This window comes from Desmodus rotundus, chromosome 1 (genome assembly GCF_022682495.2).
Source record: "Desmodus rotundus isolate HL8 chromosome 1, HLdesRot8A.1, whole genome shotgun sequence".
Classification (NCBI taxonomy): domain Eukaryota; kingdom Metazoa; phylum Chordata; class Mammalia; order Chiroptera; family Phyllostomidae; genus Desmodus; species Desmodus rotundus.
This window is the reverse complement of record NC_071387.1, coordinates 3,855,851-3,880,596: the sequence shown is the minus strand read 5'-3', so window position 1 is coordinate 3,880,596 and position 24,746 is coordinate 3,855,851. Positions and strand designations below refer to the sequence as shown.

The following is a 24,746-nucleotide window of genomic DNA, read 5'->3' as shown; positions in this document are numbered from 1 at the left end:
TGGTCCACAACCCAGGCATGTGCCCTGACTGGGAATCGAACTGGCGACCTTCTGATTTACAAGCCGGCGCTCAGTCCACTGAGCCACATTAGCCAGGTCTCGCGTTCCTTTTATGTCTGTTATTCTGAGCACTTGGTAGGTAGGCCCTTGCAATTTGGGGGACTTCAACTCTGGGAATGTTTCTTAAAATTTTCATTTGATCATTTCTTCCCCTCCCCTCTGTTTCCCCCCCCCCCCCTTCCTCTGTGCTTCAGGAACTCCTAGTTAAATTTGGACTCCTGGATGAATTCTTTAATTTTGAGTGGAGCAGAGACTAGCGTTCATCTCCTTGTTAATTTTTCCGAGATTTCCTCCACTTTATCTTCCATATATTCTATTGAAATTAACATTCTAAAAAATTAGACAAGTTTGATTTACAGAAAAGTTTGAGTTTCTTTATGCCCTGTTCCTAGTACATTTGTCCCAACTAATTAACCAACAGTGATCATTAGTATTAACTACACTCTGTACTTCATGTACTACATTTAGATTTCCTTAGTTTTTACCTAAAGTGCTCTCTCTGTCCCTGGATACGAACTGCATTTAGTCGTCCTGTCGTCTTAGACTGGTGATGGCAGCGGGCTGTCCTTGTTTCCGACGGCCTGGAACCGTCAGGGGTGTTTATAGAGTGCCCTGCGCCCGGGTTTGTCTCATGTTTTCGCATGATTGGCCTGGGGTCACAGGGCTCTCTGATCGTCCCTTAAGGAAAAAACGTCCTGGTTTGGTGCATGGGTGCAGTATCTTCTTAATTTTCTGAGGACACTAATTTTATATTGTTTTAAAAAAATGTTTTGTTTCTGGCATTATTCCCTCTAGGCTGGCCGTCTGGTCAGTTGGTTTCTGTTTTTTAGTTGGGGTCTCTCAGGTCTCTGTGGTCTTGGGTCCACACAGCTGATTGGAAACTGGGTGTGGGAGTTGCTGGGAGCCCTTTGGTGAGGGCTGGTAAATGGGAGGCCTGCCTTTTTTTTTCTGGAGCCCCAAGTGTCTGTGTATGGGTTTTCCCGAGAAGACTCCTTCTGCCTTTGCCCGGGTGTGTTGAGGGACAGAGGGATGTGGTCTGTCTGTCTGCTACCTCCCTGTGAGGCCAACAGCAGAGGGACCCAAAGCTTCCATGATTTACTCCTCAGGTTCTCACTTACGTTCTTTTTTTAGCTCTCCCGCCCTTGTCGAGTTTAGACTTTTCCTGTTTAATTTACCCAGAGAGGGAGAGAGGGTAGGTGGTGGCGGGAGGGAGGGAGGCCAGCTTTTGCACAGGCAGCCTCCCAACCGGTTCTTAAATGCCCACCTCCCAGTGCCTCCTGAGCTGTGGAGCCCTCTGCTGCGCGTTCGTAGGACCTCCCATCGCTCAGTCTGCTACCACGCGTGTCTGTTCTCTGCGTGCCCACATCCTCTCATCTTCGTCTTCTGGGTTCTCTTTATTGTTTATTCTCATTGGAGGGGCTTTTGGAAGGATGAGCCATGAATGCCTGTGGGCCTTGTCTAACCAGAGCCCCTGTATCGTAAAGAGTGTGTGAATCGAAGGGAGGCAGATTTAAGGGCTGTTTCTGGGATGTGTGTGTGCCGACAGACACACAGCCGTATTATTATGTGCACGTGTTTGAGTAAACGGGTTGCACGTGTCAGGCACACAGCTCTTCCACAGGATCGGTCACGGTGGGTTTTTGTGTCAGCTAGAGCTCTTGTTCGCTGTAGCGGCTGCGGAGGATTGACGGTGGGCAGGGGTGTCTGGTCATTTGTCATCAGCTTCATATACATATGGAGAGCGAACTCTCTCTGTCCTCGTCCTTCCCCTCAGGAATGCTTTATTTTTTTTTTTTTAAGATTTTATTTATTTTTAGGGGGGGGGAGGAGGGAGAAGAGAAGGGAAAGGAGGGAGATGAGAGGGAGAGAAACATGAGTGTGTGGCTGCCTCTTGCGTGCCCCCAACTGGGGACCTGACCTGCAACCCAGGCAGGTGCCCTGACTGGGAATCCAGCTGGTGACCCTTTGGTTCATAGGCTGGCGCCCAATCCACTGAGCCCCACCAGCCAGGGCCCCTCAGGAACTGTGAGAAGGGAGGGGACCTGCAGGTGCAGAGAGAGCGGCCGGAGCCTCACTAGGGAGTAACTGCCCGGATCTGCTGAATCCCTCCTCTGTGCCTCGGGGGTTCGCGTCAGTCCTTGTGACCATTATTTCTAGTCCTTCCAGCCATCTTCTGAGTCCACTCTGTCCCCATTGTGTGGAAGAGCAGACCCAGGGGCCTGCGGGCATTTAGACTCACTGGCTCGCTGATCATGCTCGGTGGGTGGGCTGGTGGGGGTTAGCTTTGTCGTGGGGGGACCACCCCCTGGCGCTCTCTCCAGCAGCATGTCTGTGAGGACGTGAGTTTGGGAGGGTGGAAGGACTACTTTCTCCTGAGCTAAGGGAAGGCGCTTCCTGCCAGGTTGTCCTCTTTGAGCCCAGACCCCAGCTTGCTACAGGCGGAGTCGTTCCTGTGGGAAAGGCTTGGGCGGAAACAAAGCCACCGCTGCCGCTGGACAGCTGGGGCGACTTCCTCCGCGCCTCTGTTCCACCTGCCTGTCCGCCGTCCTCTCTGAGCTCTCCTTAAAGCCTCTTCCAGAATTTTTAAAAACAAACAGCAAATCTGCTCAGCATTTATGTGCAGCGTTTTATGACCTTTATCGGCGAACTCTTTTGAAACAGGAACAGAAACTAGAGCCCAGGAGCAGGAGGCAGATAATGAGCACTGCAGCCCGAGGGCTGGGGCGGAAGTGCTGGTGCTGGTGGGGAGAGGTCCTGTGTGGGGCTAGGAGCTGCGTTCCAGTGATTGATTGGTGTCTGTTTTTTTTAAAGCCATAGTTTTTCTGTATCAAGCATACGTTGTTGTTGTTGTTGTTGTTACTAAAATGTCGTGGATCCACAAACGAGCGAGCGGGGCTGGGGTGCCCCACCTCCACAAGGCGGTCTGTTGTAACACCAGTGCACGCTTGCTTTCGGCGTCTTGCTGCTTGTGCCGAGGTGGGGAGCCTGGAAACTGGGGCAGTTTAGTGTTGTTTAAGATGTAGTCACAGAGGAGAGTTTGTCTCAGGAGGGTTTCTGAGAATTAAAGTGCCTCTCTCTCTCCGGAGAGTTAATTAAAGGGTCCACAGCAGGCCCTGAGCGTCGGTGCGTTGATCCTCCTGGTTCTGAAGGCCTGCTTTCTGCACGGGAGCCCTTAAGCGGTAACGCACCAAGGTGGGGACAAGTTCCTGCAGCGCAAAGGGTGGAAGCACAGGCAGGTGTTCTGGACCCCAGGGCCACGGGGCTTCACTGGCCACATAGGAGTCTGGAGGGATGAGGCGGGGCCGGGCTGGGCAGCTGGGAGTGGGCAGTACGGACCCAGGGTGGTAGCTGTCGGTGGCCGAGACCTCCTGAGGGCAGTGAGCACGGGTCGCTTGTGCTGCATTTGTTCTCTGCTTTATTCCCACCTACAGCTGCGAGTTGGGTAATAGTATGTTGTCTGTATGCAGTCCCCAAGGAGACAGGCCTCAAGTCCACGTGGGGCGGAGGGGAGGTGCAGACTGCTCGATTTGGACAGATGAGGCTGGTGGTGGTGAGCACGAGGGTAGGCGGCAGTTTGGTAGCCATGTGTTGGGCTGGAGGGCTTGGACTTGACCCTGGAGCCCTGGGGTGATGGGGAAGGTGTCAGCGCAGGTGCTCGTGCCGTGGTTTGGTTCTGGCAGAGGGGCATTGGGCACAGGGTGGGGAGAGCTGGCTGGTTCACGGTGGAGAGGATAGGGCTTGCAGACCCAAGTGTGCGGGAGAAGTAGGGGTGGGGGGTGCTTTGGTCCCTGCGCCACATGCCTCTTTTCTTAGTTTTAATTTTGTTGTTTCCTAAAGGTTCTGTCTCCTCAGGGGGTGTGGCCCTCTCCTGGTGGTGGCTGGTGTCCACCGTAAGGAACACTGGGTTACCAGGAACCCCACTTCCACCCCCTTATTGTTCTCTCATGCCTTGTTCTCAAGCAGCTTATTCTCGGGCAGGTTGGGGCTGGCTGGCTGTATCCTGCAGAACCCAGCCCCCGCCCTGGGGCAGGTAGAATGACTGTACGGCGGTGCTCCAGCTGTCCAGGTGGACTGGCTTCTGCCGACTAGGGAATGGAGAAGTGTGGGCCTCTGCACTTCTCCAGAGCCAGCCCTGCTTTGTGGCTGGTGCCCTGAGGGAGCCCGCCTCTGAGAGGCAAGTGTGGGGTGTGGGCTGCTGGCTGGTGCTGGGTGGGGCAGCAGTCCCCCACTGGCCCCCACTCCCGCCCCATGTGGCACCAAGTGGAACCCTTTCTGTGGAGGTCACCTCACTGTAATATGCATTCCTTTCCACACCTACTTCTCCCTTTAGACTAGGCATCGGCAAACTCAGACCCAGCCGGCCTCCCGGCTGTGGAAGGGAAGGTGCGCTGGGGCACACTGCCCCAGTTTGTGTTGTCTGCTCTAGCTGGCGTGGTGGGCAGGCCTAACCAGTCGCCGCAAAGGTCGTGTGGGCAGCAGAGATGAACACACTGTCTGGCCCTCCGCAGACACCGTTGGCGGAGTTCACAACAGGGATGGGTGGAGTGTGGGTGTCTCCACGTCCCTGGCACCGAGCTGCACGGAGTCCGGCACGCATTGTTGCCAGTGGATGTCGGAGCATTTGCCGTATGGGTGGTGCCTGCCTTTCGTTCAGTTTCTTTTTCGCCAGACAGTGGCGTGTTGGAGAAGGATGGACTGAGTTGACTATCCTACACCTCGACTTCGTGCTGATGGTTCTTTACGTTTTGTTGGAGACTTAACAAGTATACTGTCTAATGACCCACATGGTTGATTCCCAAAGTGTTGATCCAGCCTGCTCTCTAAGCTTCCATTCCTTCTGTACAGAGACACCCCGCCTTCCTTTCTCCACCACTGAGGTCGGGGCGTCCGCTCACACCTTGCAGCCATGGCACACAGGCTGAACGCGCTGTTTTGGCGGGTAGTGGGTCTGCCCCAAGTGCTTGTCTGTGCTCTGGAAGGCAGGCCTCGGCCCGAGTACACGGCGGGTCCTTTGTCAACATTGGTGACTGAAGGAAGGAGCCACGTGGCGATGTGTGCAGGTGTCCTGAGGGTGGAGAAGTACTTAAGGAAGCAGGAGATGATTTTGACTGAGTGTTCCTGGAATTGGGGAGAGTGAAGAGCTTGGACTTGCCGTGCACGTAAATCTAGCTGTGGGCAGCATTGGCGTAAAGAAAAGGCTGTTCGACATTGGAGACTGTGTCCGGTTCCATCCTCCGTGCGGCTGGCCAGAGGCTGCGTCCAGCCTAGTTAGACTTATGTCAGAACCAGTGCAGCTGTCCTGTCTGTGCTTGCCCTCCCGCAGGCAAAGCCGCAGCAGCCTGGTCGTGTCCTGCCCGGTCCCAGCACTAGGTAGTCCCATGACCTTGGACAAGTCACTTCTCTGTCCTGGCTGCGTCTTAGCATCCTTCTTGGTTAAGCAGGCTGATGGCTATAGTATCTTCCAGAAAGGGCTGTTTTGAGGAGTCCAGGCTGGGGTATGAGTGTTCAGCAGGGTGCCTGGCTCTCAGGACTGTAGGCCACCACGGTGATTGGGCCTGAATGTGTAGCGGTGGTGGCTCCCCAGTGAGTTACAGGCCATCCCAAGGCCATCCCAGACTGCCTGCTGGCTGGGTGGCCGACACTGGCTGGTACCCAAGTGCAGAGTGAAAGTAATCTTACCCGGAAATGGCTTGCGATAAGGTGGAGTGCGGGGAGACTTTCCCTCTGGCGGACGGACGGAGGGGACAGATCGCAGGCAGGCCCTTGTAACCTGTCTGACAGGTAGGACTGCTGTCTGGGGAGGCGGGGCTTGGTGTTAAGTGCCTTCCTGGCCAATGTTTGGGGTGGTTTTGTTCCAGGAAGCCTGGGCCTCTCAGGGCACAGCTTTAGACGACTTGCCAGAACACACAGACCTGAATTAGCTTTTAACTGCGCTTTTCTTCACTCCCAAAGCTATCTGCACTGGACCTTACGTCCTCTCTTCCTCTACTTAGTGACAGTATTTTCTTTCAGACCAGCCGTTTTCAACATGCTCTGGCCCCCAGCAGCAGGGCCCCAAGAAGGAGGTTCTGAGAAGGGGGTGGCACGCAGGCAGGACTCCCCCAGGCAGGGCACACGGGGATTGCATCTACTTTATGTGTAACATGGAAGGGCTAAATCAGATTTTGGGGGAAAAAACAAAAATGAATTTTGCTGCCTACAAAAGGGAGAGAAAGCAGCCTACATACCTGGGCCATTAGCCAGTCTGGGTCCGTGCCTGCCTGCAAGGGCCTGGCGCTCTCAGCCAGTTCTTGCCCCACAGAACCGAGTGTGAGCCATGCTTGAATGAGCATGCCTCTGACCCACGAGAAGTGTGTTCCCTCACCTCAGCCGGCTGCATGAGTCACACTTCTTTCTGCCACGGAATGAGGTGGGTTGAGCTTGGGTGTACGTGCGTGTGACAGACGGAAACTCAGCAGATGTTTGGAAGCGGATTGCACCCCTAGGGACAGTGCTCCTGGCCTGATGTCTGTGAAAACCAGCGGGCGAGAATAGCCAGGTGGGTGTGGGGCTGGGTGAGGCCCCACGCCCGGCTCCACTTGAGATGCAGCCACTCGGGGGAAACCGAATGAGTATATCTACATACTGAGTCTGGGCTCTGTAAAACCTGGCTTGCTGGGAGGACCGTGCACGCTCTGCGGCGGGCGTCTGTACCCTGCTCAGCTGTGTTCATTCTTTGTGGGCCTGGACAGCCTCTGTTGTGTGTTCCTCCGCAGGCTGTGGCTGTAAGCTGCCTGTCTGTGCTCTGAGGGAAAATCAGGGCTGGAAGAACCTCTGTGCAGCCTTCCCGTAGACCGTGCAGGCCCCTCCTCCACAGGTGCTGTTTCTACAGCGGTGGTAACTCAGCTGCGTTGTCTGTTAGCACCCCAGGTTTATATAGGAACAGAGAATCCGATTCCAGAGATGTCTGCTTGACGATGAATCATTTGTAACTCTATGGCTGTGGGTTATGAACATTTAGGACTGGCTGGTACTTGTGAAATCTGGTGTTGGATGGGGAAACTGAGCCGAGAGAAGCCAGGAGTATGCCTAGCTGGTGCAAAACTCGGTTTAAAACTGTGGGCAGTGGCACTCCCAGAAAACTTCATGGGCACCCATACTGCGGGGGTCAGTCTGGTGGGCTCCCTGCCTGGCCTCACGGGGCCCTCCTGGTTGAACGGAGTGGAGCTCATTTCGCCTGAGCACAGCTTAGTGTTTGGTAAGTGGTTGGGTTTCCTGGGAGGACAAAGTCCAAGTATCTGACATCTCGCAGACCTAATTCTAAATTCCCAGGAGAGCAGCTCAGGTTTGCCCAGAGTTTTTCTTTCTTTTTTTTCCAGGGGGTGCCAGTGTAGGTGTGGTCAGGCTTCTGGTCTTCTGGGGCTCCCGGGGGGTGGGGTGGAGGTGGGGTGGGGATGGGACTGGTTAGTTCTCAGAGCAGGCTGGTGTCACCAGGAAGACCCACGGAGAACCTATCTGTGTCCACTCTAACCTCTGCCCACAGGCCCAGCCAGTGCAGAATCCAAGAGGAGTCTGTACTGGCTGGCAGAAGTTTGGACTCAACTGATTGTAACAAGACTTTTTAGCAATAGCTATAGAAATAAGTATTTTCTGGTCTAGTTACAGAATTAAAAGACTTGCCTTTTAATAATCAAGCATGTTAACACTTAATGTGGGAAAATGATGGTCCTGAGTAGCTGGTAACTGGTTTTTCCTGCTCTTGCTTTTGCCAGTTAGTTTTTTAATTTAGTGAGAACTAGTTGTCTGCATTTAAATTAATGGTGCTTGCCCTGGCTGGTGTGGCTCAGTGGACTGAGCACCGGCCTGTGAACCCAAGGGTCGCTCACTGGTTCGATTCCCAGTCAGGGCACATGCCTGGGATACAGGTCAGGTCCCTAGTGGGGGGAGGGGTGTCTACGAGAGGCAACCACACATTGATGTTTTGCTCCCTCTCTAAAAATAAGTAAATAAAATCTTAAAAGAAGATAAAAAATTAAATGAATGGTGCTGACTCTGTAGCCGTGTCGGGCGTGTGGTTGTGAAGGTGGCCCCGCGGCTGTGTTTAGACAGGTCTGTGGGGTCCCTGGTCAGGTGAGGGCCCGCACGGAGCTGCAGTCCAGCGGTTCTCAGCACTGGGCCAGGGGGAAGGGTCTCTGTGGCCATGGGTGGCTCCCATGGACTGGACGCATACGGTGGCCTGTGTCCAGCTTATCCTCAGCTGCATGCCGGGCCCATCCCAGTGCCGGGCATGCAGCAGTGCCTCAGAAAAATACATGGAATACATGAGTGTATTAGTTTTCTCTCGTCGCTATGGAACATTACCACAAATTTCGTGACTTAAGACAACACAAGTGTATTCTTCAGTTCTGGGGGGTCCGGAGTCTGAAACGAGTCTTGCTGGGGTTGATCGAGATGTCAGCAGGACTGAGTTCCTTCTGAAGGCTCGGGGGGAACCCGTTTCCTGGCCTTGTCCAGCTGCTAGAGGCCCTTGCCCGTCTCAGAGAAGACCGCTCCACTGTCACACCTTTCTGACCCTGGCCCTCCTGCCTCCCTCCTCTAAGAACCCTGTGATGCCATTGGGACCCCACGGACAGTCTAGGATCGTCTTCCAGGCTGGAGGCTCTTAATTTAACCACACCTGCGAAATACCTTTCGCCATGTGAGGTTATATACTCACAGGTTCTGAGAAGCAGAACATCAATACTTTGTCACTCATCCTGCCCCAGAGTGTGTAGCGGATGAAATGGTTCCTAAGCATCCCTAGCATAGTCAGTGGAGTAACTCCTACTAGTGAGAAAAAGACATCTGTTCTGCCCTGGCTGGTGTGGCTCAGTGGACTGAGTGCTGGCCTGTGAACCCAAAGGTCGCAGGTTTGATTCCCAGTCGGGGAACATGCCTGGGTTGCAGGCCAGTTCCCCAGTAGGGAGCATGTGAGAGGCAACCACACATTGATGTTTCTCTTCCTCTCTTTTTCCTTCCCTGCCCCTATCTCTGGGGGGGAAAAAAAAAGACATCTGTTCTGTCCTTTTACCAGGGCCTCCCCTGTTCTGGTGGACCTTGTGGGGACCCTGCTGGAGCTTTATGCCTCCTCCTGGGTGGGGGTCTTCTCGGGCCGCCTGTCTGTCTCCCACCTGGGACCTGTAGCTTGTTCACGACCTTTTAGACCCAGGGTCAGCAAACCTTTTCTACATGTGGCTTTGTGGCCACAGGCAGTCTCTGTTGTATATTTATTTTTAGACAAATATAAAATATATATATATATATTTTAAAAGATTTTATTTATCTATTTTTAGAGAGAGGGGAAGGGACGGAGAAAGAGAAAGATATCAATATGTGGCTGCCTCTCACACACCCCCACCAGGGACCTGGCCTGCAACCCAGGCACGTTGTGACGCAAGGGCCACATGCCACTGTCACCGTGGTGTCATGTCTAATTGTGGATTGTGCGTGTGTGTGTGTGTGTGTGTGTGTTGCTGTTTCTGGTTCCAACCCCAGTGATCTGTTCTGTGTGTTTGGGTTGACAGAAGCATCTAAAATTTAGATCTAATCTAACCTAATTGGAGGATTTCAGGATTTCAGGATTTGATAGCCTGTTTGATATGAGTCATTCTGGCCCAAATAAGATCCAGTCCCTGTCCTTGAGGAGCTTATAGTCCAGTCTGGGGAAGGGTACTGTGATTGGTTATAATTTGGGGGGTGGGGCAGGGAACCCTTGGGCACCAAGATCAGAATTTGGAAACTTAGAGCCAATGCCTAGCCCTGGTCGGTGCTGGTCTTTGCCTCTGGCACACGATGCAGGCGCTGGGGGTGCTGCCTGCTCAAGTGGCTCTGACATGTGACTTGGGAGCAGCAGCAGTTGTCAGGGTTTCTGCAGGGTCCTTTCCTCATCGAGCCCTGTGCGTTGCAGTGCGGTTGGCTTCCCAGGCCTGGCCGCCGACTTGAGGCTCCCGTGGTTGACCTGACTGGGATCTGGAGGGAAGGAAGTTAAGTGTCCGGCCAGGGTGGTTAAAACCACGTGGGCGGTGACTCCCACACATACACATCCAACTCACAGCGCTCACTTTTGGGGTCCGTCCAAGTTCCTTCTTCCTGAGTGTTTTCTGATACGAACTCCTGTGCCTGTCATTCAGGGTTTGGGAAATGCGGGGAAGGATGGGTCTACCCAGTTATGTGTGAAAACGAAGTTCGCTCCCGTTTGGCATCATTCCCGGGCTCATCTGCGTCAGGGGTGTGAAGTCAGCGTCTCCTGTCTCTTTTTGGGGGTCCCAGTTTATCAGTGACCTTTGGTCCCTGTGCTTTACAGTCTTGGATCATAATGTGTAGAGTTCTATCTTGACATCTTGGGGGGTGTAAAATGCCTCCCCGGCACACTGCCGTGTTCCTTCCGGCCTGCAGGCTTCGGAACAGGGGGAGGTGGCAGACTGCACGGATGCAGCCACTGCCACTGTTATTAGTTGGCGGATGTTTTTACCGTTACCTCCAGTTTGTCGTTAGAGACATACCAATATGCCTAACTCGGTGCGTGAGCTCTCTTTCCCTGCATTAATTCTAGTGGGAAATAGTGGGCACTCATGTGAGTAGAGCCTGTAGCCAAGGTTGAGTGTAGGATAAGAGGCACTGAAGCCTGACTCTTGGTGCCTGGCACAGGGCAGTCACTAGTTCGTGGCAGGCACTCACCAAGTAGTTGAATGAATGGGCAAATGAATGCACTAACGAGGAAAGTGCTGATAGACTTACAGACTGCAAAGGAAATCAGTGGTGGGGGGCAGTTTCTTTCTTGTGAAGGGCACTCCTGTAGATGGTACGGCCCCTTGGGGGCTCCCCCTGGGGAGCACTCGTTTCTGTTTGCCACGCCTGCACCTCCCCGGAGAGCCTGCTCCCGTTGCCTAAGCAGGTGTTTTTTCTCCAGATGCCGGTTCTTATTCTGAGATGTTCCTGGAAGATTTACTGACTTCGGCTGCTTCCCTTTGATTTGGTTTTGCTTGTCCTTGGAATGAACAGGCTTCCACAGTGGGTCGCGCACCTCTCCCCCCACCCCTGTGTGCCTGCCTGATTGTGGGTTTTTCCTGGAAGTGCTGCAAGGGACGCACATTTGTTTTTTCACCCTGAAGAGAGGTCGAGTCGCAGAGAGAGGACTCTGGAGGTCGACATTTCAGTGTAGTTGATGAGCGGTAGACTCCAGCCACTTCAGAGTGGAGCGGGTGCGGGTGCGCGTGCGTGTTCGCGTTGAGAGCGGGGATCAGCTAGTCTACAAAATGCTCTTTAAATATGAGCAAAACTGCCTGTGTGTGGTCAGGGCGTATTCCTAGGGACAGAGTCCAAAGCTTCCCTTAGATCTTCAAGGAGATCGTGATCCCTAAAGGGTTTATTCTCTGGATCAGAAGTTCTGGTGGACTGACATGTTCTTTTTCTTTTTTCCATTTCAAAGGCAGATCGGGGGCGGTGCCTAGAAAAATTTCCTTACTAGATGACATTTCATCGCAATGTCCGATCGTTTGGGGCAAATAACCAAGGGCAAGGATGGGAAAAGCAAGTATTCGACTCTCAGCCTGTTTGATAAGTATAAAGGAAAATCAGTAGACGCGATCAGATCCTCAGGTAAGAACCGGGCTCGGAGGCCAGTCATTCCCACTTTTCTTGTAGTGAGAAACTCCAGGTCAAGGGCCAGGGAGAGGCAGAGTGCCCCAGGTGGTCAGGCAGAGGCCCACACAAATCAGTCTTCTGGGCAGATGGTGGTCACCCAGTAGTTATGGGAAGCAGACTCCCCCAGCTCCTCTTTGAGGTCTGATTTCAGAGACTGGAATGCCCTGGCTCTGCTGTAGGGGGTTATCCCTCTCTATCATATTGAAACCACGCCTATTTTTAGCCTGATGATTAGAGCAGAGCTTAATTTGCATTAGAGTTGCCCAGTTTAGGTTTCACGGTTCCAGTGTTCTGGAACTTGGTGGGAAAGTCCATGCCCATACTCTCCGCCCCACCCCCTGTCTGTGAGGATTTTGTGAGTGCTCAGGTTTGGCCCAGGTCTGCACCGAGACTGTGCTTTGGCCCGGCTGTCGTGCAGCCGGAGCAGTCTCAGTTTGCAGAGAAGTGTTGACCGTGTGGGATGGAGGGTTCTGAGCCTGGCTCCTCACCCACATCATGAACTCTGAGCCCTCTCCTGCCCGCGAGTCGAACGGAGGCCTCTGCACAGGCTCCGGCAGCCCCTCTGAAGGTCGGGGTAAGGGCTTGTCACGTGATGAGTATGACCGCCAACTCTTGTTTGTTTCCATGGCTGGGCTACCCCTTGTGTTCCGTGCTATCACTTGGGGTTTGAAAGAGCAGCAGAGCGATTCTGGCCTCTTCCTTTCTGTGCAACGCCTGTTTCCACCCTGTCTTCCTGCAGTTATTCCTAGACATGGCTTACAGAGTCTCGGGAAAGTTGCCACAGCCCGGCGCATGCCACCACCTGCAAACCTGCCAAGCCTGAAGTCTGAAAACAAAGGAAACGACCCCAACATCGTTATAGTACCCAAGGACGGGACGGGATGGGCAAACAAGCAGGATCAGCAAGACCCAAAGAGGTGAGAGTGCTGTGGCCGGTGGCTCCTGCAACCTTACCCTCTGCCCAGGGCCGGCTGGCCTCACGGCGGCCAAGCGGGAGTGCGGAGGTTCCAAGGGAGGTCCTTCACCCTGACCCCTGCTGCCTCGGTGTTTCTCGCTCCCTGCCTCCGTTTTTCCTGGCTCTTGGAGCCAGTGTAGCTGTATTTCTGTGAGCCGCCTGGTCCCCAGTGACCAGTGTCCCCTGTGCCTTACTTATCTAGTAAGGCCTCATCAGCCCAGGGGAGCTTACGCAGTGACTCGGAGCCACTTCCTGTAAGAGCCTCTGTGGACAGAGCTGTGCTCGAACACCTCATTCCGTGGTGGTCCGTGTGTGCTGGGCCCCGGGGTGGGAAGGCGGTTTTCCTGCCTGTGGGCCAGCAGCCTCCCTCCCAGAGGAGACTGTTGCGGGTGCCCCCGACACACCCAGGCGTGAAGGAGGACAGCCCAGGGTCTGGCACAGAAGTCATTGCTAGAGACAGCAACTGCCGGTGCTGCTGCTGCTGTGCGGTGGGGCCAAAGCATGGGTGCCCCAGCCCTCATCTGTCTCCTTCACTGTGTGTCCCCTCTGGTGGGGCCCCGGCCGTGATAAGGGGGTCCAGGAAGGAGGGCTTGGGGAGGGCTGAGGGGGGACAGAGCCGTGCTACGGCTGGCAGGCTAGGGTTAGCCCTTCGGGAACGGGAGCACCGCAGCCCCTCCCCGTGCCCCTCTCACCTCGCGCCTCCTGGTCTGGCTGCCGATGCTCGGGGCCCAGACCCAGCTGCTGACCAGCATCCTTTCCCCTTGCGGGAAATGGCTGTGCGAGCTTTTATAAAACTTCCTGCGGTTCCTTCAGATGGGATGTAGGGGGTGAGCGAACGATTCACTCAGATGGTCATGCTGTAGTAGCAGCTGAAAGACCTTCTTAGGAGCAAGGTCAATTTTCTTCTGACAGTTTGCTCAGGGATCATACTGCTTGATGGTGTAGTGTGACTTCAGAAGGGACAGGTGTGTGTGTGGTGTCCAACTAGGCGATTCATTAGCTTTACGGAACCTGGAGAATCATGTGACTTCCGAGCTTCATTGTCCTGTGAAGTAAGAGTGACCCCTGGCTCCAGGGGTGGCTATAAGAAATGGATGTGATAACACAAGCCCAGAGCGAGTACAGAGTGTGGGAAGTGCTGGCAGGTGTTGGCTCTTGCTGTCCTTGTTCTAGTCGAACGCGGATGCTGTCCACTCTGTAATGAAATGGACATTGCACAGTTGAAATAGGCTTTGAAATGCCTGTGCTGTCGAAAGTTCTAGAGAGGACCACGTGCTGCTCCCTGCCTTCATTCATGCTCGCCAAGCATTGGCAGTGTCGCAGCTTCCGTGAGGCTGGTTGGTGGGGCACGTCTGCTGGGGAGGGACGGAGTCGGCGTTGGAGAAGGAAGGCGGCAGCCCCAGGCCTGGCCCGCTGCTGTCCTGGGCCACGCCTGCCTCAGGGTGTCAGAGGGTGTCAGCAGGTGGCGGAGTGGGCAGGGGGCACAATTGCTCAGTTGGAGAACACTTCAGTGACGCTTCCTGGAAGCTTTTGCTTTGGATAGAGGGTCACATGAGAGGGGATAAGTGACCTTCATCTTGTAATGGTCACGCGTGGTGATAAGTTACTTGGGTTAAGTGAACCTTGGAAGAGAGTCTTCAGCTTACAGGTGAACTGCTGGCGGTGGGTGGATTCTGGCAGGCAGATGGCTGCCCTCCTTGCGTCTTGTAGGCAGGTGGATTCCATAGAAAGGGTGACTGGGAGGCTGCCGAGCCCCCAAATCTTCCTTCAGGCCCTTCTTGTTCCTGCTCGGAGGACTGTCTGTGGGGTGTAAACTGACCGACCTCTTTTTGGAGGGCAGTTTGGCAGAATCTTAACATTTCTAAACATCTTTTGACCCAGCAATTCCATTTCTAAGAACTTGCACTACTGAGTTGCTTCACAAAAGTGTACAAAGATATTTATACAGAAATGTTCATTGCAGTTTTATCTGTAATGGGAAAAAATGGAGATCAGTAAATCATGGCCATCCAGTTGTACTGTGTCATTAAAAGAAAGAGGTAGGTCCCTGAGTGTCGTCATGAAAAGATGTTGGAGGAAGTACAACAGGAGGCACAGAATTGAATGAATGGCGCTGTTCCACCTGTTTTAAAACAATACTATATTATGTAGAGGAAACTCGGCTTAAAGCTTCTCTCCAGAGGTTGAGATCATGACCAACTCTGTGCTGTGTATGTTTATAAATTTATTTTTCTACAAGCACGTATTTCTTTACAAGACAAGATACGGTTAAAAAAAAAAAATTTTGCTGTTTCAAAGCGTTTGGCCCCTTGAGTTGCTGTGAGCTCTTTGGTCAGGGCGCGGGGCCCAGAGCCCTTCCCTGCAGTGACTGTCTCCCCGTTGGCAAAGCCTCTGTGACTTAGTGGCTTACAGTGAGCTCCCAGCTTTTGCAGACAGAGGCCCTACAGGAGGGCAGAGGGCTGTTCTGCCCTGTAAGGGGTCGGCGAGCACACCTCAGACATGGTTCAGTTCTCTTTGGTCTTCGCCACCATAAGCATCTGCTGGGGAAGGCATCACTTCTACTGGCCGGAGGAGGTCTGCTCCCAACAAGCAGCAGTGGATTTAGAAAGGCAGAGGGACCGTGTTGGCGTGGCCTGTGCCAGGTCTGACCCTCGCTGTATGTCCCTCTGTCCAGTTCCAGTGCGACGGCCTCTCAGCCGCCGGAGTTGCTGCCGCAGCCGGGTTTGCAGAAATCTGTCTCCAATTTACAGAAGCCGACACAGCCAATCAGTCAGGAGGTAGGTGCTCGGGGCCCACCCTGATGCTGTCCCGATGGTGGAGCTGCCTAACGCCCTACTGTTGGGATGGGAACTGTCACTGAGAAGGGTGGTTTTCATGACCTGCTTACGCCAAGGGCAAACCCAATGGGGACATTAGGAAAGGAGCCCAGGAGACTGTCGTGGTCACAGGAGAGGTGATGTAATCTGCACCTTCTGGAGAAGATCCCCGATAGAATACAGATACCTAATTCGATTCCTGTTGGCTTACATGGTGGTGGGGCCGCTCAGGCTAGATCCAAGCTTGCTCCGGGTTCCCCCAGATGTGCTCCATGGAATCTAGTGCTATAAAGCAGATGAAGAGTGCTAGGCCCCAGAAAGGCGAGTTTGGGAAACAAACTTAAGCAAGCTCCCCTACTGCTGGATGTCTTGTCCCTGTCTTCAATGTGCTCACGTGTGCCCTGGCTCGTAGAGAACATGACCTAGGGACAGGCAGTTCCCAAATTGGCTTGTCCCAGGAACCCTTTGTTAACAAGGTCTCTAGGGACTAGCAGTGTCTCAGAGCACACCTGGGAAACACCTGGCTATAATCAGTCGTTTATTTGTTCGTGCATTTAAAATGCTATTCTGAATAGAGACGTGTTTAACTGAGCAGGAGCTCCTGATACACTCAAGCCCTTAGGGACCGGGTCTGGGCTACAGAGATCAGCAGGAGCTCGTACTTAGCTGGGAGCCGGAAACCTGGATGAGAGGTCTTGAGTCTTTTAGATGAAAAGAAATTGAGACACGAGACCTAGCACTCACCGGCTCTCCAAAAACAGCTCATCCTTCAGTTTTGTTTTGCTGCCTGGGCAGCAGGAGGTCCGGGAAGGCCTCCCGCACCTCCCCAAAACCGAACTGCGCTTCTCAAATTAAAGGAGGAGAGAAAAGAAAGCCCATTCATGTGAAGCACTGTCTTCATTGGCATAAATCCAGCAGGGCCTGTTGAGTGTGTGGAGCTGAGTGGGTGCATTCCTCAGCATTTGAAACTAATAGCTCTTTGCAGCTGTTACCTGGTTTTTCTCATAGGCAGAGGTGGTAAGAAGGGACTCCCAACTTCTAAAACCTCATCTCAACTGTGCAAGTTACACAAGAGCTCTGTCTGCTCTTGGGACGAAGTTTGCTGGCAGTGTTCGTAACGCCTCCTTGGCCCTGTAGGCGTTCCCTTCTGGTGTCTGGCCTCCTGTTAGACACCAGGTGGAGGCTCTGAGTTGGGCCCTGGCTCACCCCTGCTTCCTGCTGAGTCGGAGCGTGCGTCCCTGCTTGAGTGACTGTCCAACGCCAGCTGTATGGTGTGGCCCCGTGGGGAGGCCTGTGGGCATTCTGGGCCACCACGTCAAGCAGTCTGGACAACTCTCGAGGAGCGAATGGGTCGATAGCTGGTCAGCCCTGCACTGAAGCAGGCAGCGGCCGCCCCGAGTGTAGACTGGAAAGGAGGGGCTGTGGGAAGGGTAATTGTCTAACCTGGTGCCTAATCTGGCACCAGCACAATGCCTAGCCCGCAGTGAGCTGTAAGCAAAGGTTATCAGTCCTACCGAGCCTGAACCAGGCAAGTCCTGCTTCATGGGGAGCTGTGCCTTGTGGGGTGTCAGTAGTTACAGAAAGGGGTGCAGTGGGCCTTCCAGATGAGGGTTGGACACATTGGCTTTCCCGAGTTTATGTTCTGTGTCCCGTGATTTTGGCCCAAGGTTCTGAGACACGTGCTAGAATTAGGGCTCGTTCTTTGTCTCCGTAGCAAATAGAGCAGCTCTGGGTGGGCAGGTGACCTGACAGCGTGAAGGTGGGTGTGGGTTTGAGTCCTGGCTTGGTTGTATGATTCACCATGTCACTCTGAGCTGGTCACTTCCCCTTCATCCTGCCCCTCACTGATAATGTGGCACCTTATCCCTGCTTGGGGACTGGATGGCAGGCCGATAGGGCTGGCTCTCTTCTAATTCTCTTCCTTTTTTCAGAACACAAATTCAGTGCCAGGTGGACCAAAGTCATGGGCACAGCTGAATGGAAAGCCAGCAGGACACGAAGGTGGTGAGTGAGTGAGGGGGTGTTGGGGTGGCTGGGCAGGAGGGATGCGTACCTCTTCTGGTCCGTTCCAGTTGGGTCTGGTTTGTCTTTGGCCCAAAACTTTGTGGAATCTCTCACCTGGGAGTCGCCGCTCTGTGGGACCCTTGCCTTTGTGCCAGGCGAGGAAGCGCTGATTCTGAAAGTGTATCAGCTCTTGGGTTTCACTGAGTTATGGCTAAAACTTTCCTTCTGAGGGATGTGGAGGGGACCTGGGTGGCTGGCCCACCACTCTGTCCTTGGCTGTGCTGCTGATGGAGTACGCATTTCCTCCTCTCTCCTGGGACCACAGGGAGGTCTCGTGAGGCATGGTATTCACCTCGGGCCTGGGTTTGTACGTCAGCCAGCCCTGCGGACCGAGCCACGTGCTGCTGGGCAGTACTGCAGAGCATTCAGAGGGCTGGCTGTGTGGGATGTGTGGCCACGGGTGCCGGGCCTGACATGGAGCATGTGGAGTTGGGGGCGGCCAGCTGCTCTGGTCCTTCAGTAGGGGAGCGGGGGGACAGGAGCGGAAGGGGACTTTGTTCAGCTTTACGTGTAAACGCTGAACAACGTGGGCAAGCGGCTTCCAAGGCCGGGCCAGAGCAGCGGTGCTGGAGCAGAGTCCCCCAGGCTCCCTTCCGGCAGCTGGCGCCCATCAAAGTGCAGGCCCAGAGTCAGCGGGTGTTTGAGAGGAGCCAAAAATCCAGATTTTTCTTTTTCTTTTTTTTTTTTTTAAGATTTTATTTATTGATTTTTTAGAGAGGGGGGAAGGGAGGGAGAAAGAGAAGGAGAGAAACATCATTTTGTGGTTGCCTCTCCCGTGGCCCCCACTGGGGACCTGACCCATAACCCAGGCTTGTGCCCTGACTGGGAATCGAACTGGTGACCCTTTAGTTTGCAGCCTGTGCTCCATGCACTGAGCTATACCAACCAGGGCTGTTTTTCTTTTTTTAACAAAGATTTTATTTATTTTTAGAGCAAGGGGAAGGGTGGTAGAAAAACATACATGAGAGTGAAACATCAGTCGGTTGCCTTTTGTACGCACCCCAAACCTAGAGCCCAGGCATGTGCCCTGACCAGAAACGGAACCGGCGACCTTTGGTCAGGGTCAGACACCCCAGATTTTTCTATGTGAGCTCTTCTGACTTTTCCACATTAGCTCAGATAGTTCTAGCACACTGTGCAGACCAAACCAGGCCCTGCCCCTGGGCTGGTTTGGGAGTGGTGGTGTGAGGGTGAGTCTGGAAAGCAGCACTGGCTGCCCTGGCTGCCCTCTGCCTTTGGCGTGGCCATCCCAGCCCAGGCTTCGCCAGGTGTAGCTTTTATTATATTGGACAAACAGCTGCATGTCTTGTCCTGCCTTCCCTGACCTCTCCCATCCCCTGCCCAAAGGACATGTCCCTTCCAAGTTGGCACCATGGAGTGGTTGACGGCTCGCTCCTCAGTGTCCAGGAGGAGTGACACGCCAGTCAGTGTGCCAACAGAGCTGTGGATCCAGCCGCAGTGTTCCTGACTTCACGCAGGCAGGGAGGCTCGGTCCCGTCCCTGTGGGTTCTCCAGTCTGGAGGGTGAGGAGAAGGTGGGAGGGGATGTGACAGGCGGAGCAGCACCCTCAAATCGGGTCTCTGCGTAGGCGTATTAATGAGCACTCACTGGACTGTTCACACTGGCTCTTTGGCTTTCTGCAGCCTGGGATTTTAAGTAAATCAAATGTGTTCACTTTTTTCTTTAAGATTTTATTTATTTTTAGAGGGGAAGGGTGGGAAAAAGAGAGGGAGGGAAGCATCAATGTGTGGTTGCCTCTCAGGCGCCCCCTACTGGGGAACCTGGCTTGCAACCCAGGCATGTGCCTTGACTAGGAATCAAACAGCGACCCTTGGTTCTCAGGCCGGCGCTCAATCCACTGAGCCACACCAGCCTGGGCTAGATGTGTTCATTTTTATTATTTAAGAAACAAAATAGTATAAATGGGTACAACCCCTACGGAGAGCAGTTTGGCCCTGCCCCTCAAGATACTGGACCCAGCAGCTCTACCTGGAGGGGCCACCCTATCCAGCCTGCGTATGCAGATGCGCAAAGTCACTCATTACAGCATCACAACAGCAAAGACTGGAAACAGTCACGAAATGCCCATCAATTTGTGGCACTTTAATGAAATGCTATTTAGCTCTAAGTGGAAAAATCCACTTTCTACTGATATGGCAAGATCTACAAGACATACTCTTAAATGAAAAAAGTGTAGAATAGTATGGAGAGGATGTTACATTCATCCAGAAAATGGAGTGATGGAGAACACATGTCTAAATGTTAAGCATTTTAAAAAAGCTCTGGAAGGAAACACAGGAGGGGGAGGGGAGGGAAAGTGCCTGCCTCTTGAGGGCATCGGAAGTGTGCAGATAGGACACAAGGCTGGGAGGAAGGCTTCCGGTTCGCTTTTTATGTTACGGCTTTTTCCTTTTGAACCTTGTGACTATATTTTCTGTCAAAAAATAAAACAATTTAGAAAGTAATTCTGAAACGCAGTAAAATGCTCTATAAACATGTTCTAGCTCGTCTGGGAGACGGCAGAACCCAGTAGCCCAGGAGGGGAGAAAAGACACATGCTGGGCCCAGGCAGGGCTGTGGGGGATTCAGGCCTCTGGGTCGCCCTCCTGCGCTGGGTCACCAGTCCCCGAGGCCACTCGGGCTGTGGGGGCGTGGGGATGTGTTACCCCCAAACATTTTCAGAAGGGCTCCTGCTCAGTTGATGGGCTCTCCATGTGGAAGGTGGTTGACTGGCCGGTGTCATCTGAGAAGACCAGGGGTCCGAGTCCTGTGGTCGGGGCAGCGGCTCCTAGAGGCTCACAGCGCATGCGGCTGGCGCCTGCAATGCCCCCGGTGCCTCCATCTGGGGCCTTAGAAGAAGCCCCTGATTTACTGCTTCAGTTCCTCACAGAGGAGAGCAGATGGGACAGGGGCAAGGGATGGGTGGGTGAATGTTACAGAGGATTGAAGACTCAGCAATGATAGTACTTGGGTTTGATTTGAGTTCTGCCCTTTTTATCTGCAGAGGATAAGTTTAATTCATGCTTGTAATATAACTTCACAACTGGTGAGGCAGGAAAAAGGTACTGGGCATTTCGTTTCTTTTTTTGTTACTTCAAATAATCTACCATATATGTTTTTTTATACCACGTTTTTAAAGCAAGACTTTCATAGTTCAGCTTTCCAGTTCTTTAAAAAAAAATTTTTTTAGAGATTTCATTTATCTATTTTTAGAGAGGGGAGGAAACATTTTTCTTTTTTAGAGATTTTATTTATCTATTTTTAGAGAGGGAAGGGGAGGGAGAAAGAGAGGGAAAGAAATATCAATGTGTGGTTGCCTCCCAGCGCTTCCCTTACTGGGGACCTGGCCCGCAACCCAGGCATGTACCCTGACTGGGAATCGAACCAGCGACTCTTTGGTTCGCAGGCCAGTGCTCAGTGCACTGAGCCCCACCAGCCAGGGCTCATCTTGCCAGTTCTTACCATATTGCAGCGACTGTGGGAGTCAGAGCCCCCTTCACAGTGCAGTGGGGCTCCTTTGTGACCCTTGGAGACACATCACTGCTCATCTCAGGCTCACACTGCTGAGGAGTGTGTCCACTAGTGGTCCTGGCAGGTATATCTGGCTCTGGACTTTTTTACTAAGTGAGATGGCGAATGAATTGCTGCCTGTGCTTCAACTGTAATCCCACTGCACCTTCCTAGCAAAGTCAGCACAGGTAACAGGTCCATGCACAGTGTTGCCCAGAATATGCCAAGGGGGATTTAGCATTACTGTCCAGGGAGAAGGGTGTGCCACAGCCGGGCGCTGTGCTGTGTGACATGGCTGTTCATGTGGTGCAGGGCATGTGCTGTGTATTCCAGATGAAGGGACCGGCTCCCACTCTGGACCCTTCACTGGGTCACGTGTTATCTCTTCGCCTGGGGGGACTGCAGGTTCCGCTTGCTGAGTGCTGTGAGTGGGAGGCACACAATGATGAAGAGATTCTCTAAAGGGGTTTCTGGTGTTGGCGGCTAAATGTAAGAACAAGGAGATTGCTCCCAGTGTTCCAGCGTAGAATGTCTCACCTTGCAGGGCTGGAGGAACTTTGTAGGAAGTGGTAAACTAGGCAGGTCAGAGAAATGAGGAGGTACTCATGAGTGTAAATCTGGGGCTGAGGTCTTTGGGGGCAGGGGGCACCTGCTGTTCACACTACCTCCACATGAAAGCAGTTGACTTCCTTGAGCTGATTTAGCCAAAGACCACTGCCCGGGCCTCCAGAAGGACCTTACTACTGCCTTCTGCCAGGAGCTGAGAGGGACCTGGGTTGCAGCAGCTACAATATCTTACCCCATGCCCTTTGCACCTAGCCCCTGTTGGGTCGCATCTGGGGACCCTTGGGGAGCCCAACGCCTCTCTGACAGCAGAGGCCGGCCCGCTGTAGCCCACTTCCAAAGCCTGCTTCTGGCTGGCGAGGCTCTTAGTATGTGGAGGTGCTGAAGCCAGGAACTGCTGTGCTGACCTCACGTGCTCCATGTCTTTCCGGTTTTCTTGACAGGTTTAAGGGGCTCAAGCCGACTCTTATCCTTCTCTCCCGAGGAATTTCCGACGCTGAAAGCAGCTGGAGGGCAGGACAAGGCTGGCAAAGAAAAGGGCGTCTTAGATCTGTCGTATGGGCCAGGACCAAGCCTCCGCCCTCAGAGTAAGTGAACCCCAGCCCTGTTGGGCACACGTGGGGACGGCAGGATCGCCCCTTGTCTTCTTGCTCTCTCAGGATAGAGTGCGTCTGTTCTCAAAGGGCCTTTGCTCCGGGGCCCGGCTCCACGCCTCGAGAGCACGGATCGTGACCCCTGGCCTGGCCCTGCGTCTGGTGCATGCATTCCCCAGGCTGGTCTGCAGGCTGCGCCTTCCTTGGCCTTCGGGCCGGGCTGAGCCTGTGCACCTCCCCAGTTGTCGTCAGTCAGTTCTGCTGTGCTTGGTGCTCACGGCGAGGCAGGCCAGCCCTGGGCCCTGGTTTGGAGCTTGTGCTCTAGGCTGGGGTTCCCAGACCAGCTGCATCCCGTCAGGATCGCTGGGGAGTTTGTTACAGGTCTGACTTCCGGGCCTCCCCACTCCCAGCCAACTTAGCATATTTGTTCTTCAACGTGCTCCCGTGCGTGGTCCACTCAGCACTGTCTCCAGGGCCCCCCTCTGGGGTCTGACCAAGGGGTTAGCAGGATTGTGAGGTGGTACTTGCTGGTAATACTTTTTTAGAGGCCTCAGGTGGTTAGAGTTTAAGGTGTTTAGGAATGAGATTTTCTGTCTGTTCTCACCACAGACTGAAATGGCTCTTGTTTGGGGTGGGGGGTTGGTGATGTGCTTGATCAGGTCTTGAAACATGAGGCACTTGTGTTTGCTGGTCTTGGTTACTCCCTGAGGCAGCCCAGCGGCAGTCGGTGTCCTGTAAGTGAAGTGCTCTCTCTGCAGCTCTGCTTCAAACACGCGCCTCCTCTGCGGCCTTCGCCGGCTTATTTTGTCCACTCCAAATACGTCTTCAAGTTCCTCAGGCCAAGAATTGTAACTTTCTGGGTTTAATTAAGATGAGTTGCGGCTGGTGTATCTCTCCACACCATGCCCCTCTCCTTTCTTGGAGAGTGAATAAAAATTTTATCCTCTGCAAAAAAAAAAAAAAAAAAAAAAAAGAGTTGCTTTATAGGACTATAAAAGTTTAGAACTAGGAGAAGCCTCTGGGAGCAGTGCCATCTCCTCATTTGAGAAGATGAAAAAATAGATGGCCAGGGGGTGGCCACTGAGAGGACACGTGCAAGGACGGCTTGAAGAGCCGGAGCGGAGCCCGACCTCGTGGCTCCTGTCCTTACCTGCCTCTCTCTCAGGCAGGGACTCAGGGACTTTGCGTGTTGCAGCCCCTCACCAAAAGCTGACTGTAGAAGGGAGTCCCTTGACTCATACACTTTCTCCTTGGCCTGCAATCCCACCAAATCTTGCTACACTTGGCAGGGGAAGCGTCATCTGAAAAGGTAGTCAGAGGGGTCGGCAGGTCTGCACCTGTGCCCTGCAGGAGGGCCTCTCTGGCCAGTGCAGGAGCAGGCAGGGGCTGAGGCCTTGCGGCAGGCCCTGCTTTGTCTTATGAACCGGGGAGATCTCTGACTACAGGTGCCGTGGCTAAACACAGCTTGAAAACGTGTCAGAAGTCTCTGTGACTTAATGTCAAGTCCAGAGTAGAGCACCGTGCCCATCCTGCTTGGGCTGGGTCGATGTTTGTGGAAGAACCTCCCAAGGCTGTTTGCATCGGGGTGCCCGGTCCCGTGGGCTGTGGGCGGCGTGGGCTCAGTCTGCCCGTGGAGACCACGTCTCGCTCACCCCCGCCTTCTCTCTGAGTGGGCCTCGCTTTGTGTCTCTCGCAGTCAGACTTCCCTCATTGAGTTCACGCTCATTGGCCCGGCGTCTGCCCCACCTTCCTGACAGACTTGACCAGTCGACTCTGCTCTTCGCTTTTTGGTTTTTGTTCTTGTTTTCTGGTTTTTTTTTTTTTTTTTTTTTTTTTTTTTTTTTTTTTTTGTGAATGAGGGGGTCTCTTGACCTTCAGAACCTCATAAAGTCCCTCCTCCCCCCTCCTTTCCTCTCCCCTTTTGCCCCCTTTCAATTTCCAGATGTGACAAGCTGGAGGGAGGGCGGTGGGCGAAACATAATTTCTGCCACGTCTCTGAGCGCCTCCCCAACTGAGCTGGGCAGCAGGAACTCGAGTGCGGGAGACGGAGCCCCCTCCTCGGCATGTACCAGCGATTCTAAGGACCCCTCTCTCCGCCCGGCTCAGCCTGTTCGCAAAGGGGCTTCACAGTTCATGGGAAATGCATACCACCCACCTACATACCATGACATGCTTCCTGCTTTTGTAAGTCTTCAGAGTGTGCATTTTTTCCCACGAAGTCGGCCTGTTCACGTCCCGCAGAACCTGCTTCACGTGGTTGAGTGTCCACCTTAGGTTCTCCCTCCTGGTTCCACTCTTTCAGGTTTCCGTTAGTTGTGTGCTTTCTCTACCCCTTTTCAAGCCCTAAGGGCCTCTGGCCTCTTTCCCTGGTGATGTGGACAGGATTCCAGCCTTGGTCTGTAGAGAGAGAGGCAGGTTTTCCCCAACTCACAAGTCCCCAGATTTACTCACAGCAGGAAAGAAGTGGGGGAGATGGTGGCAGGATCAAATGGGAAACCCCAAGACTTTCCTGTTTCTTTATCC

The 24,746-nt window shown here is 53.5% G+C and overlaps 1 protein-coding gene across 14 annotated transcripts in view; it reads left to right on the top strand.

The window, feature by feature from the left end:
- The window catches only part of PRRC2B (proline rich coiled-coil 2B), an 86,619-nt gene that overhangs the window by 15,473 nt on the left and 46,400 nt on the right, over positions 1-24,746 (top strand). For 12 of the 14 annotated variants that reach the window (XM_053919554.2, XM_053919543.2, XM_053919559.2 and 9 more), the window contains exons 2-7: positions 11,507-11,676; positions 12,461-12,638; positions 15,351-15,453; positions 17,424-17,496; positions 22,074-22,217; positions 24,166-24,407. In XM_053919554.2, the coding sequence (XP_053775529.1) occupies positions 11,562-11,676; positions 12,461-12,638; positions 15,351-15,453; positions 17,424-17,496; positions 22,074-22,217; positions 24,166-24,407 (855 nt within the window). In that variant the 5' untranslated portion in view covers positions 11,507-11,561. Of the gene's footprint in view, positions 1-11,014; positions 11,089-11,152; positions 11,280-11,506; positions 11,677-12,460; positions 12,639-15,350; positions 15,454-17,423; positions 17,497-22,073; positions 22,218-24,165; positions 24,408-24,746 lie in introns of those variants that run through there. The other 2 variants (XM_053919527.2, XM_053919535.2) reach the window with 2 other exon arrangements.